Source organism: Loxodonta africana, chromosome 2 (genome assembly GCF_030014295.1).
Source record: "Loxodonta africana isolate mLoxAfr1 chromosome 2, mLoxAfr1.hap2, whole genome shotgun sequence".
NCBI lineage: Eukaryota > Metazoa > Chordata > Mammalia > Proboscidea > Elephantidae > Loxodonta > Loxodonta africana.
In genome coordinates this window covers 187,926,728-187,942,714 of record NC_087343.1, presented here as the reverse complement: position 1 = coordinate 187,942,714, position 15,987 = coordinate 187,926,728, and the positions used below count along the sequence as shown (strand labels likewise).

General features: G+C 42.1%; 1 protein-coding gene across 3 annotated transcripts in view; it reads right to left on the bottom strand.

Moving 5' to 3' along the window:
• The window catches only part of DOCK2 (dedicator of cytokinesis 2), a 558,619-nt gene that overhangs the window by 55,865 nt on the left and 486,767 nt on the right, over positions 1-15,987 (bottom strand). For all 3 annotated transcript variants that reach the window (XM_010592406.3, XM_064279098.1, XM_023551366.2), the window contains 2 exons: positions 2,696-2,852; positions 493-533 (listed from right to left, as the gene is read on the bottom strand). In XM_010592406.3, the coding sequence (XP_010590708.1) occupies positions 493-533; positions 2,696-2,852 (198 nt within the window). The remainder of the gene's footprint in view (positions 1-492; positions 534-2,695; positions 2,853-15,987) is intronic.

Below are 15,987 nucleotides of genomic sequence, written 5' to 3'. Positions count from 1 at the left end.
CTCTGAGAAAAAATTGGCAAAGGAGTTCTTTGCTCCAGGCTAATGTCCCAAAAAAACCCTTCACGATGTGTTCAAATAAATATCTTTTAAATGCCTACAGTGACTACCTCATGCATCTTGGTATTTTTTCTTTCCTTCAAAAATAGGCTGGCCAATGGTCTCCCTACATGCCTATGGGCCCTGGCCCAGGGTTTCACATATGGGCCCTGGAGCAAATGCAGACGCAACACACCAACTCAACCCATGTGGTATTTACTCTTAAGGAAAGTGTGATCTGCAGACATAGCATAACAGCACGTCAGGTTCGGTGGGGCTGGACAGTTGGACGGAAGGAGATGAGTCTTGGGAGATAGACAGGAATCAGATCACAGAGGCCCTGAGTGTCACGAAGAGAAGTTGAAATTCTACCCTGTAGGCAGCAGGGAGCTATCGATGGATATGCAGGAGGGCAGTGACACAGCAGGTTTGCATTTTAGAAGATTAAAATCTTACCTTATGTACATCTCTTCTCGATTGTTATCTTTGTAGAAGTTCTAGGTGAGGGAGGAAAAACAATGGTGAGTATTTTTGTTAGCAGAGCATCCAAAGTGATGGAGATGGAGGGTTGCAGCTGGGTTACTTGCTGCACTGAGAGGGAGGCTGCCAAGAGCCAGTCACACCCACCAACAGTCTACTTTGAAAGGCAGCCCAGCTTGATCTTTAAAAGCCATGTGCTCCAGTCCTGTAATCAGACGGATCTGGGTTGGAACTGGAGTTCCTCTACCTGTGAAGTGTTCTTTGAATGAGTTATTTAAGACTTTCTGAGCCTTAGTTTCTTTACCTATAGAATGAGAAAAATAGTTCGAGTGGTTTACTGAGGACACAACTGATGTCACGTACGTTAGGTTACCAGGCACATAGCAAGTGCTTAGTAACTACAGACCATTGTTATTATTGCCATATGATAACTACCACACTTACGATCATGACTAAACAGCCACTTCATTTTCTCCACAATGAGCACTATCAGGAGTTATGATGGGACTACACAGCCACAAACATTTAAACTTGGCAATACCTAGAAAGCATGATTCATATTCCAGCCCAGGGGTCATTTAGACCAATAGTGGTTCTGGGCTCCACCACTGGAGATTCTAGTTTTTAAATAAATTCCCAGAAGATTCTGAGTCAGGTGATCCTGAATGAATCCATAAGCCAAGCTATGAGAACAGCCTGGATTCATCCAATGTATCCATGTCCTAGAAGAAGCAACTAAGGCTGGGCGGGTGGGGAGGGGAGACAATGTGTTCCAGGTCACATGGTCCATGAGTGGCAGAGCCACTGCAGACCTCAGCTCTCCTGACCACCTCTCGCCATCCTGTCCTCCTCTCTGATATATGTTTAAGTCATATGCCAAAAAGTTGCTGTTGACCCCATGTGTGCAGAATAGAACTGCTCCTTAGGGTTCTCAAGGTTGTGGCCTTTCAGAAGCAGATCACCAGGCCTGTCCTCTGAGGCACCTTTGGGTGGGTCTGAACCGAAAGGTTCATGGTAGTCGAGCCCTTAACCATTTGCATCATCCAGGGACTCTGCTTATGGAACTGTCTGCCCCAAGCTTTTTCCCTGGTCATATTCTGACTGCTAAAGGATATTTTCTTCAACTTCTGCCTCTCCTTAGAGAGGAACTGCTAACTTCCTAGAAAACCCTCCTCACGTTCTCTGTGCAAATTGGGCCTGGTGGAGTTTTTAGCAATGAACCCCATTCTGCTGTAATCAGATTTTTAGACTCCCCTTAGCATTTTGGAAAATCAATGGCAATATCTAGGCTGTTAATAAAGAGGCCACGAAGTATGAGCCAGGTGACACACAGGGTGGAATTTGTGTTTCTGGAGCATTGGGGATGGCAGGGGGCCAGGGTGTGGTATGACAGATACCGCATGGTATTTTTGTTAATGTTGTTTATTTAAACCGCTTAGGATGGGCTGATGGGTGAGTATGAAGCACTGTGGTGGCTGCTCCCTGTCTCATGACTGAATCACAGAACACATACGGGCAGCCAGTCTGGGGACCCGGCCCACGAGAGGTCATGTGGTGTAGTGGTGATGAGCTTGGGTTTGGGATCAGCTGCTCTAGCCAGGCCCACAGCAATTTCCTATAAATTTTAGTTATTTAGTTATTTTAACTAAATTTTAGTTATTAGTATTACCACATCCTATAAGGAGAAGGATGCCAACACATAAAAAAAACACATACTGAGCATTTAATCATGAGCCAGGACCTCACAAACTACTAAAATAGTTACTATTATATTCTCCATCTCACAGATTAGTAAGCTAAGGCTTCAAATACCTTCCTTGACTTGTCCTATTACCTGGCAGAGGTGGAATGGGAATGCATGGCTGTGTGACTCCAAAGCTCATACTCTGAACCACTCTATGCCACCATCTTCCTTCTATGTGATGTGTTAAGTGTTAATGGGAATGATCATTATTCCCATTTTATAGATAAGGAAACTGAGGCATAGAAAGATGAAGTGATTTGCCTCAAGGCAAAAAGCTAGTAAATGGCAGAGCAGGGGTTTAACCCCGTTTATTTAATACTAGCGCCCATTCCCTTCACACTCCTTCCCTATCAAGAGCAATAATGTAATCTGACAGACACCGTGTCCACCTCCCAGTACCGTAGTCTGACTGGTATCTAGGACAGACACACGTACCAGCAGGTTGACAGTGCAGCTCATGCGGTTATCTTTGCTCTCGTCCGTCATCACTCCCCGGTAATCCAGCAGTTTCTCCAGGAGGCCTTTGACCAGGTTCACAAAGTTTTCCACCGACTTGGCGATACTTGGGTGCTCTGCAGCACATTCCATCAGGCTGGGGGCAGAGATGGGAGGACAGTGAGCTCAGGGCCAGGGGAGATACAGAGTGCTGGGGCAAGCAGTGCTGGTGAGGCCCAAGAAAATAATCCAGTGAATTAAAAACAAAAAACAACCAATTGCCATGGAGTCAATTCCAACTCACGGCAACCCCATGTGTTGCAGAGTAGAACTACACTCCATAGGGTTTTTTTTTTTTACATGCAGATCCCCAGGTCTTTCTTCTGAGGTACCTCTGGGTAGATTCAAACCACCAACCTTTTGGTTAGTAGTCAAGGGCTTAACCATTTGTGCCACCCATGGACCCAGTGAATTCAAGATCCCCTGATTCATTTATTCATTCACTCATTCATTTATACATTTATTTATCATATAGTGTAGCAATTATTTGTTTTTTACCATCAGAATGGGAAAAAATTAAAAAAAGTAAACTGTGAGAAATGGCGTATAGAAATGGACAACTTTACACTTTCATGTTGGGAGTAAATTGGTACAACTTTTTTGGATAGTAATTTTTACAATATCTATCGAAGTTTAAAATTCACATACTCTTTGACCCAGAAACTCTACTTTGGAGGATCTATTCTACAGAAATATTCCAGAAGAAGGCAACGAGGTATTTACAATACTTATCAACGGTGTGTAGAAGTGAAATAGTCGGAATCACGTAAATGTCCATCAATAGGGAAATGGTTAAACAAATTAGGGGATGTTCACAAAATCTAATACTCTATAGCATGAGAGATGAAAATGTTTTGACATGAGAAGTTCTATGAAATATGTAAAGTAAGAAAAGCAAGTCTCAGGACAATTTTTATTTTTTATTTAACTAACTCATATCGAGCTTACCTTGTGCCAGGCGTTAGTCTCAATGTCCTACAAATATTAACTCATTCAGTCCCCTATCACTGTCTTAATGAGTTGGGACTTTTGCAGAAAGGGAAACTAAGGGAAGGAGAAGAGGTCAAGTGACTTGTCCAAGGTCACAGAGTTGGTAAATACCAGCAGCCCACCTCCAGCATCTGCACTCTCAACCACCAAACACATATGTGTTCATGTTCAAGTGTCTCTGTGTTTATAAATGTGCCCAATATAGTCAGGAAGGAAAAACACAAACTCTTAATTAGCTGCTTCTGACAAGAGGCCTGGGTAGGGAGTAGAGGAAGATTCAACTTTAGTGAGAATATTTGAAAAGTTCTAGAACGTTCATGTATTAATTTTATATTTTAAAACAATAGTAAAAAATGTGACACTCCTTAAGCATCTAATAGTGACTAGGCACTATGCTACTCATTGTGCAGGGGGGCTGGGGTGGGAATAAAGATACGAATATGAAAAGACGCATGTCTGTCTACCCTCAGGTGGCCCACAGGCTAGGAAGGGAGAGACAGGTGGATTAAAATTTTGATTAATGACTTACTTATTAATCACTTATTCTATGCCAGATAAAATATCAAACACCTTTCATTAAGAAGTCACCACAGTAATTCTATAAGTAAAAATTACGTCCCCTCCCTGCATCTTACAGATGAGGAAATTCAGGCTCAGACATGTTCAATGACCTTCCCGGTATCACTCGGGGAGTAAGTGGTGACCTTGATTGGAATCAAGACCGTCACTATCCGATTTGGGAGTGATATTTCCCCGCATGTAAACACTGCGGGGTGTTTTCAGGCATCTCTGCTAGATATGCATTACCGAGGCTCCATGCTTTGTTTCTGGCTACTCTGCCTATGGCAGTTTAAGTCCCAAGAGCTTCTGGGAGGGTACAGGCTAGACAGACAAGGACTTTGGAGGGTCATTTCCTTCCAGAAGCCAAACTAGGCTGCGAGGAGGCGGAGTCTCACACTGTGGCCATAACCAGACAAATCCACCTTCGTGGTGGGAAGAGCATCTGTCCTTGGTCCTCAATGGAGATATGCAAATTGGCCTGTGATTTAGACCTGTCTCACTCAGCCACAGCTGTGCCTGCCTCCTTCTGGGACGGTCACTCCCAGCCTGCTTCTACCCTAATGACAGTGCAACAAAGCTTCTCTCTGGTGTTCAGTGTGTGACGTCTCCCAGTCTCCCAGGGGGATGGACTGAGGGCAGAAGGCATCTCAGGCCTGAGCTCTGCCAGACCAGTGGTTCCCAACCCTGCACGCAGTTAGTATCACCACAAGACCTTTTACAAGGACCAAGACCCACCCAGATCAATAACTTCACAATCTTTGTGAGTGGGGCTCAGGCAAGCAGTTTTTTATAGTTTAAGCTCTCCAGGTGCTTCCAATATGCAGGCAACAGACGAACCACTGCCTTAGTCCAATGCTTCTCAAATTTTAATGTGCATGAGACTCAGCTGGGCATCTCAATAGATTCTGATTCAGCAGGTCTGGGTTGGAGCCTGAGATACTGCATTTCTTTTTTTTTCATTATTGAGCTTTAGGTGAAAGTTTACAGCTCAAGTTAAATTTTCATACAAAAATTTATACACATATTGTTATGTGACAGTAGTAGCAATCTCTATAACGTGACAGCACACTCCCCCTTTCCACCTCGGGTTTCCAGTGTCCATCCAACCAGCCCCTGTCCCTTTCTGCCTCCTCGACCTGCCCCCAGACAGGAGTCGCCCATTTAGTCTCGTGTATCTGTTTGAACGAAGCACACTCTTTACTAGTATTATTTTATGTTTTATTTTGTTTTTTTTGTATCTGTTTGAACTACGAAGCACACTCTTTACTAGTGTTATTTTATGTTTTATAGTCCAGTCTAATCTCTGTCTGAAGAGTTGGCTTTGGGAATGATTTTAGTTCTGAGTTAACAGAGCATCCAGAGGCCATGTCTTCAAGGGTTCCTCCAGTCTCAGTCAGACAATTGAGTCTGTTTTTTTACGTGAATTTGAGTTCTGCATCATGTTTTTTTCCTGTTCCATCAGGGACTCTCTGTTGTGTTCCCTGTCAGGGTGGTCATTGGTGGTAGCCGGGCACTATCTAGCTCTTCTAGTCTCAGGCTGATGGAGTCTCTGGTTTATGTGCGCCTTTTGTCTCTTGGGCTAATATTTTACTTGCATCTTTACTGTTCTCATCCTCCTTAGCTCCAGGTAGACCGGGACAAATTAATGCATCTTAGATGGCCACTCACCAAAGTGGGATGCAGAACATTTTCCTAATAAATTTTGTTACACCAATTGACCCAGATGTCCCTGAAACCATGGTCTCCAGACCCCAGCCCCTTCTACTCTGTCCCTCAAAGTGTTTGGCTGTGTTCAGGAAACTTGTTAGCTTTTGGTTTAGTCCAGTTGTGCTGTCTTCCCCTGTATTGTGTGCTGTCCCTCCCTTCACCTAAGATAATTCTTGTCTGCTATCTAGTTTGGAAACCCTGGTGCATAATGGTTAAGTGCTACGGCTGCTAACCAAAAGATCAGCAGTTCAAATCCACCAAGCACTCCTTGAAAACTCTATAGGGCAGTTCCACTCTGTCCTCTAAGGTTGCTATGAGTCAGAATCGACTCGATGGCAATGGGTTTGGTTTTTTTTTTTTTTTTAATCTAGTTAGTGAATTCCCTCTTTCCTCCCCTTCCCACCCTCATAACCGTCAAAAAATGTTTTCTTTAATCATCATATAGTGTCCTTTCTTATCCTTTGTGGTGGATTTTGCTTTGAAGTCTATTTTGTCAGAAATTAATATTGCTACTCCTGCTCTTTTTTGATTATTGTTTGGTTTATATATTTTTTTCCAACCTTTGAGTTTTAGTTTGTTTGTTTCTTTAAGTCTAAGGTATGTCTCCTGTAGGCAGCATATAGATGGATCGTCATTTTTTTAATCCATTCTGCCACTCTCTGTCTCTTTATTGGTGTATTTAGTCCATTTACATTCAGTGTAATTATTGATGGTTTTTTTTTTTTTTTTTATGAGTCCAGTGCTGTCATTTTGGTATCTTTTGTGTGTGTGTGTTGTTGACAGTTTCTTTGTTCCAGTTAATTTTCTGTGCTGAGTCGTTTTTCTTTATGTATTTTCATCTTTTTCAGTGTTGATTTTGTATTTGCTGAGTCTTCATGGTTTTCTTCTTTTTTATTTTGATGTGTAGAATTATGAGTTTCCTTAGTGTTTACCTTAAAATTTACCTCAAAATTTACCTCTATTTTTCTAAGTTTAAATGAATCTTTTAAATCTTGATATCACCTTGACTTCCCATCCCTCTGAAAGTTCTATGACTACATCATTTAGTCTCTCTTTTTGGTTTTAACATCATTGTCTTTTACATATTGACATCTGTTTCCCTATTTTCAGTGTTTTAGCTTTGACTTATTTTTGTGACTTTCTTGTCTAGGCTGATATCTGGTTGTTCCGTCCTGTGTTCTACTCTTGGGTTATTATCTGATATTACTGATTCTCTAACCAAAGGGCTCCCTTTAGTATTTCTTGTAATTTTGGTTTGGTTTTACAAATTCCCTTAACTTCTGTTTATCTGCAGATGCCCTAATTTTGCCATCATATTTAAGAGACAGTTTTGCTGGATATATAACTATTGGCTGGCAATTTTTTTCCTTCAAGGTTTCATATATGTCATCCTATTGCCTTCTGGCCTGCATAGTTTCTGCTGAGTAGTCAGAGTTTAGTCTTACTGACTTTCTTTCGTAGATGACTTTTTATTTATCCCTAGCCGCTCTTAAAATTCTCTCTTTACCTTTGGTTTTGGCACATCTTGGAGGTTTTGATACATCTTAGTGACTTTCTTTTGGGATCTACACTGTGTGGGGTTTGATGAGCTTCTTGGATAGACATCTTCTCATCTTTCACGATACCAGGGAAGTTTTCTGCCAACAAATCTTCAACAAGTCTCTCTGTATTTTCTGTTATCCCCTCCCTGTTCTGGTACTCCAGTCATTCGTAGGTTATTTGTTTTGATAGAGTCCCACATAATTCTTAGGGTTTCCTCATTTTTTAAAATTCTTTTATCTGGTTTTTCCTCAAATACATCGGCGGTGTCAAGTGCTTTATCTTCAGTCTCACTAATTCTGACCTCCATTGCCTAAATTTTGCTCCTATGACTTTCTATTGAGTTGTCTAATTCTGAAATTTTATTGTTAATCTTTTGGATTTCTATTTGCTGTCTCAATGGATTCTTGCAGCCTACTAAATTTGTCATTTTTCTCTTGTATAACCTTCTTAAGTTCCTGTATTGCTCTGTCTCTGTGTCCCTTGGTTTGGTCTGCATTTTGCCTGATCTCCTTCCTGATTGCTTAAAGAACTTTGTATGGTAATCCTTTCAATTCTACCTCCGGTAATTTCAAGACTTTCTCTTCCTCCAGGAGGTTTCCTGGATCTTTATTTTGGTTGCTTGCTGAAGCCTTCATGGTTTGCCTCCTTATGTGATTTGATATTGACTGTTGTCTCTAAGCTATCAATAGTTATTATATGTTTGCTTACTGTGTCTTAGCTTCTTGTTGTGTTTTGTTTTAATATGCTCATATAGGCTGGTCATGTGAGCTACTTCGATTATGGGCATTTCTGAAGCTCTCGTGTCCTTTCTTCAGGTGGTTAGAGCTGCTATTAGGTATGTGAGCTCAGGAGTCCACTTACTTTTTTTATGTAGATTCAGCTCAGGTGTCCAGGTAATCAGTCCCTAAGTGTGTGGTGTAGGCTCTCACCTACAATCCTAGATGGGTGGACTATGTAGGGGTGATTGGAGCAGGTACAGGTATCTGGCTGCAGAAGGGGGTTATGTACTGAGCAAGGTAGGGGGCTGATGGTTGTCCCTGACTGCCTGGGTGGAAGGCATGTCCCTGTTCCCTAGAGTGCACAGGTGTGTGGGTTTTGCAGCTGGACTTTGGGCACACAATGTTGTTGGCTGTAAGGACTGGGAGGCACCACTTATTCTTGGATCTCTGTCATGGATGGCTAGGTGGAGTGGGTGGAGCCACCATACTTAGTCCCCTGATGTAGGTGGGTGAGGACCTTGCTTAATGTGTAGGGCAGTGTCAAATGTCACAACTGCCTGCTCCAATCACCCCTACATAGTCCATGCACCTAGGATTGTAGGTGAGAACCTGCACCACACACTTAGGGACTGATGACCTGGACACCTGAGGTGAATCCACATAAGAATCCACATAAGCCACTCCCCCTTAGCTGTTGCAGTTGAAATAGGCTTCAGGTATATACCCTGTTGTATTATGCTAACACGGGCCTACGCTACTGGAATGGGGCCACACGGGTATAGGCAGGAGTGAAAGGCATTCAAAGTCCGTCGACCCCTTATACCTGTCCTAGGCAAAGGGTCTGTACCTGCCCTGAGTTCCTGGCTTAGGAGAGCTGGCAGATTATTTTTTCCCTGTTTGTTGTTTGTTTGTTAATTTGTTCTTTCTCCAAAGCCGGGAGAATGGCTCGGAGTGAGCGACACACCTTACTTCTGGCCCAGGGGGCTTGGCAATCTGCTGAAGCCAGGTCGGGACCACAGTAGAGTGGGGAGGGGGTGGGTGAATTGGGGAGAGAGGTACTTCCCAAAGGAGGGAAGGGTTATTTTGATCCTGCATGGTACGTTAGATGTTTGCGCTTAAATTTCGCAGCCCAGTGCCACTTTCCCTGTCTCCAGAAGCTTATGCAGACTCTCCACCACTCGGTTCCTACCAATGTGGAAAACGTATCCCTAGTGCTACTGCTTGCCTCAGCCCATGCACACCAGCAGATCCAGCCTGTAGGGTGCGTGCCGGTCAGGTCAGGTTGGACAAATCCTTGCTGCTTCTGAACTGTCTCTTCCTCCCCCTGCAGCTCAGTCTGACTCCTCAACCTTGTCTTTGGTGTTCAGGGCTCCTAGATTCTTGAATATAACCAATTCACTTGTTTTTTTCAGGTCTTTGTTGTAAGAGGGACCATGGGAAGCTTCTGACTACTCTGCCATCTTGAACCCACCTCCAAGATACTGCATTTTTTCTAACAAGCTCCCAGGCAATGTTGATTCTGCTGGTCCAGGTGCTACACTTTGAGTAGTAAGGACTCAGAAGAATAAAGTTTTGATTATTTTAGATCCTCTATTCTTCTGGCATATCACTCATCTGTCAGTTTGTCATACTGTGGTGGCTTGCGTGTCATTATGATGCTGAAAACTACGTCACTGTTATTTCAAAAACCAGGGGGATTCCCATGGTGGACAGGTTTCAGCAGAACTTCCAGATTAAGACAGACTAGGAAGAAAGGCCTGACAATATACTACCAAAAATTAGCCAATGGAAACCATATGGATCACAAAACCACACTGTCTGACTTGCTAATTTTGAACATGTCCTCAGGAGGCACCAATTGCTAGAGAAAGACATCATGTTTGGTGAAGTAGAGGGCTGATGAGGGCTAGGGAAACTATTGGTGAGATGGATTGGCACAACCGCCGCAATGATGGACTTGAACAAGCTGGTGATTGTGAGGATGATGTAGGACCAGGCAATGTTTTGTTTTGTTGTACTTAAGGCTGCCATGATTCAGAGTCAACTCAATGGCAGCTATTTATTGATCTGTCTAGCTATCAAGCTAGCTATCGATCTAGCTATCTATCTCATTCTTTTGGCATGAGACAGAAGGAGGAAAAGCTGCACATATGTTCCAGGATTAGCGAGTTAGATATGAAGATTTTTTTGAAATCATCATCCAACCATCCATCAGTCATACTTCCGTTCAATATATATTGTTCTAGGCCCTGGGGACTCAGAGATCACTAACTCCCTGACCTCCAGGAGATAACAGTCCATCAGGGGAAGCAGATACAGGAATGAAAACCATAATTCATAGTGATACTACCATTTAGTGAGCACTTCCTGCACTCCAGATGCTGTGTCAGCCCATTTTATTAATTATCTTGTTTAATATTCAAACACTTCTTGAAGTAGGCATAATTATAATACCAAACTTATAGATAAGCATGAGGCCCAATGAGCTGGGTTCTGATCCCAGTCCTGCCAAGATCACACACCTGGTTCTCGCCCTTGAGGTCTGCAGCAGAGTATGGTGAGTGACAACGAATAAGTGTTGGGGGACCTCACTCAGATCCTCGGTCTTGGGTGGGCTGGAGGAAGCTCATGTCTCCCTGAGTTGGTTTGCCTGCAGGCTTCAGATGGCCTCCAGAGTGTCACCCTCTGCCAGTGCTGAAGGAAGAAGACTTCTACTCATTTATTTAAAAACTGTGCATGGAGCATCTCTGATGTGAAAAGTCTTCCTCCAGGTGCTAAGCTGGTTTGGTGGGGTCCAGTTCCCAGAACACACCTCCTTTGTCCCCTTCAGCCTCTAGCCCATTCGCTACTTCTAGAAATATTCATAGGCAAATGGATTACAGGACAGCAAGGTGTGTCTCATGACTCCATTCAATTTGGGACACACTTGGTGACAGATGTGGACTAATGGGTGTATACTCGGAGGGGTGCTCTGAGGTAGGGAGAACAGGGCTGCCACGTAAGATTATATGGCTTGCACACTGCACAATGGTACCCCGGGAGTTGAAATTCAGCCCCACTCCATGCCCTAAGCCTCACGTCCTGATGCAGGGCTGTGCCGTACCAGGAAGGGAAGCCCTGTTCCATGCATAGAGATACCGTCTATTTACCAACTTGTGTGCTCACAGGACTGTGTCTGTTCAGACAGGGCCCTGCACACCACAGGAGGCCCTGCATGAGGGGCCAGGAGGAGAAAAGACAGGTAGGCTCATGGATTCAAATTACCACTTGGCTACCTGTTTGGAGAAAACTAATGCTAGCTAACCTTTCCAGGCTACCTACTAGGTGTCAGAAACTGTGCTAAGCACTCTACATGATTTTTCCTGTTTAATCCTAACAAATACTCTAAGAATTGGATAGTATTTTTATCCCCAGTATATAGATAAGGAAACTGAGGCTCAGAAAGCTTAAAGGAAGGAGCAGAGGCAGCAGCCTCTGGATTTTCTGATGGGGCCATGGCCTCCCAGGTTGGGTTTGATGAGTTTTGTTAAAGTCATTTACACCTCTAACTCAGGAGAAAAATAATGAGCTGTCTTTAATTTCCTCGAGCTCTAAGGACTCCTTTTATAAATAATCTCCCAGGAAGGATTTGGAGATACTACTGATAGTAGAAGACTGCCACAGAGCCCCATCCGCTTATAAAGATGAAAACTGCTAGCACCGTCTGTGGCTTCACTTTTGGTCAATATTTAAATTTTCCTTTTTAGTTCTTTAAGATAAATATTGACTAAGGAAAAATGTCACCATTTTCCATGGACAATCAGTCTCAATACTCATTTGAGGAGTGGGCGGTCAGTTTCTCCTACAGGCTGAGCAGTCTTTGCATTCTGGGTACTTTGTGAGGGCTGTGCACAGAAAAGCGGGGCAGGGGCTGCTCAGAAGACACAGCCTGGAGTTCGATTCTGCCCACTGGAGTCTGCCTGGCTGGGCAGTACAGGGAGGGTAGTCGTGAGGGTTAGAGCAAGGCCCTTAGTTGTTTTTTTTTTTTTTAATTGTTGTTGTTGTTGTTGAGAATACACACAGCAGAATATACACGAATTCAACAATTTCTACGAGTACAATTCACTGACATTGGTTATCTTCTTCAGTTGTGCAATCATTCTCACCTTCTTTTTCTGAGTTTTCCTCCCCCATTAACATAAAGTCACTGTTCCCTAAGGTTTCTAACTCATCTTTCAAGTTGTTGTCAATTTGATCCCATATAGATAGTTCTTAAAAGAGCATAATACTCAAGACAGACATGTGTTAGTCATTAAGCTAAACTATCATTTGGTTTTAAGAAGACTTCAGAAGATATTTTTGATTTGAGGTTTAAAGATTATCTCAGGGCAATAGTTTTGGGGGTTCATCCAGCTTCCAGGGCTCCAGAAAGAATTTGCAATTCTGTTCTGCATTTTCCTCCTTTTGATCAGGATTTTGCTACAGACACTTTGATCAAAATGTCCAGTAAGGCATTATCCAGTTCTTCTGCTCTCATGGCAAAAGGAGGTAGTTGTTCCTGAAGGCGATTAGCCACACATTCCATTTCCTCCTCCTATTCCTGATTCCCCTTTTTTTCCTCTGTTGTTCCGGGTGAATAGAGACCAATTGTTATGTGCTGACTGTCCTCTTGCAAGCTTTTAAGACCCCAGGCAGTATGCAACCAACTAGGAGGTAGAACAGAAGCACTAAACATGCATTAGGCCAATTAACTGGGATGTCCTCTGAAACCACAATCCTAAACTGCCAAACTAAGGAACAAAATAGCATGAGGTATTTGGTTGTACATAAGCAGCCCCAACAGCTACATGTTTTTGTTTTGTTTTTGGTCATTGCTGTAAATATATCTATCACACAACTTTCACCAATTTCAACTTTTTACAGGTGTGCAACTTATTAACAGCAATTAGATTAATCGGCTGTGCAACCCAACCCTTAATCAATGCGATTCACAGCAAACTGCAACTCATTACTCCATAAATGATAATCCCCTCTTTTCCCCCTCCCTCCTGCCCCTGGTACCAATAATATACTCTGGTCTCTAGACAGTTGCCTGTTCTTGTCTTTTTACATAAGTGAGATCAGACAATATTTGTCCTTTTGAGATTGACTTATTTCATTCAGCATAATGTCTTCAAGCTTCATTCATATAGTAGCATGTATCAAGACTTCATTTTTCCTGAATGAAAGAAGAAGTCCAAGCTGCATTAAAGGCAATGGAGAAAAACAAGGTTCCAGGAACTGATGGAATACCAATTGAGATGTTTCAACAAACGGATGCAATGCTGGAAGCTCTCACTCATCTATGCAAGAAATTTGGAAGACAGCTGCCTGGCCAAACGATTGGAAGAGATCCATATACGTGCACATTCCAAAGAAAGGTGATCCAAAAGAATGCGGAAATTATCAAACGGTATCATTAATATCCCATGCAAGTAAAATTTTGATGAAGATAATTTTAAAAATTATTGCAACACTGTATCAATAGGGAACTGACAGAAATTCAAGCCAGATTCAGGAGGAGACGTGGAGCGAGGGATATCATTGCTGATGGCAGGTGATCGTGGCTGAAAGCAGAGAATACCAGAAAGATGTTTTACCTGTGTTTTATTGACTATGCAAAGGCATTTGACTGTGTGGATCGTAACAAATTATGGATAAGATTCTGAAGAACGGGAATTCCAGAATACTCAATTGTGCTCATGAAGAACCTGTACAGAGATCAAGAGACAGTTGTTCAAACAGAACAAGGGGATACTGCATGGCTTAAAATCAGGAAAAGTGTGCATCAGGGTTGTATCCTTTCACCATACTTATTCAATCTATACGCTTAGCAAATAATCTGAGAAGCTGGACTATATGAAGAAGAATGGGGTATCAGGATTGGAGGAAGACTCATTAACAACCATATGCAGATGATACAACCTTCCTTGATGAAAGTGGAGAGGACTTGAAGCACTTACTGATAAACACCAAAGACTACAGCCTTCAGTATGGATTACACCTCAACATAAAGAAAACGAAACTCCTCACAACTGAACCAATAAGCAAGATCACGATAAATGGAGAAAAGATTGAAGTTGTCAAAGATTTCATTTTAATTTGATCCACAATCAATACCCATGGAAGCAGCAGTCAAGATATCAAACAACATAATGCATTGGGCAAATCTGCTGCAAAAGACCTTTTTAAAGTATTAAAAAGCAGTCACCTTGAGGACTGAGATATACCTAACCCAAGCATGGTATTTTCAATCACTTCATATGCATGGGAAAGCTGGACAATGAATAAGGAAGACTGAATAAGAATTTATACCTTTGAATTATGGTGTAGGTGAAGTATATTGAATATACTATCAACTGACAGAAGAATGAACAAGTCTGTCTTGGAGGAAGTACAGCCAGAATGCTCCTTAGAAGCGAGGATGGTGAGATTTCATCTCACTTACTTTGGACATGGAGGGACCAGTCTCTGGAGAAGGACATCATGCTTGGTAGGGTAGAGGGTGAGTGAAAAAGAGGAAGACCTTCAACGAGGAGGATTGACCCAGTGGTTGCAACAAAGGGCTCAAACATAGCAATGATTGTGAAGATGGCGCAAGACCGGGCAGTGTTTTGTTCTGTTGTACATAAGGTCGCTATGAGTCAGCACTGACTGGACAGCACCTAACAACAACAACAATGGTAGTACTATTTTTAGTTTTTTGAAGAACTGCAACAGTTTTCCACAACAACTGAATCATTTTGCATTCCCACCAGCAGTGGATAAGGGTTCCAATTCCTGCACAGTCTCCTCAATATTTGTTATTTTCTGTGTATGTGTTTTTTTTTGTTTTTCAGTCTTAGCCATCCTAAAACCAAAAAACCAAACCCACTGCCATCTATTGGGAGTCAAATGGTATCTCATTGCAGTTTTGATTTGCATCTCTCTGAAGGCTAATGACCCATTGAGCATCTTTTCATGTGTTTGTTGGCCAAATGTCCTCTTTGGTAAAATGCTGATTTAAGTCCTTTGCCCATTTTATGATTATTTGTCTCTTTGTTGTTAAATTGTCGAATTTTTATATATATTTTGGAAATTAGATTTTTATTGGATTTTTACTTTTATTTTATGGTTTCTGGAGATATTCTCCCAGTCAACAGCTTATCTTTTCACTTTCTTGGTAAAGTCTTTTGATGAACAGAAGTTTTTAATTTTTATGAGGTCCCATTTATTTAGTTTTTTGCTGTTTGTGCTTTTATTATTATATTAGATAATCCATTGTTAAAAGCCAGGCCCAACGGCATTGCACCTGCTTTTTCTTCTAAGAATTTTATGGTTTTAGTTTTCACATTTAGGTCCTTAATCCATTTAGAGCAAAGTCTTTAGTTTGTTTTTGTTATTAAAGTCAAAATATTCAAAAAAGAGTTGGAGAAAGAATCCAAAATCAGAGTTGGAGAATATACAATTAGCGGGAAATTTAGAATATCTGAGCCATGTTCCTAAACCTCGGAAGAAGGCCTCATGGGGAGAAAAGGGGCCATTACCATGCCAGATGCTTTATAATTATTCAGTCTTCAGAATAACCACATGGGGATTATTATTCTCGTTTTACAGAAGGGTATACTGAGTCCCTAGGCACGGGATGATTGGTCCCAAGTCATGCAGCTGGTAAGTGGTAGAGCCAGGATTAAAACCCAGTGTCCCGACTCCAAG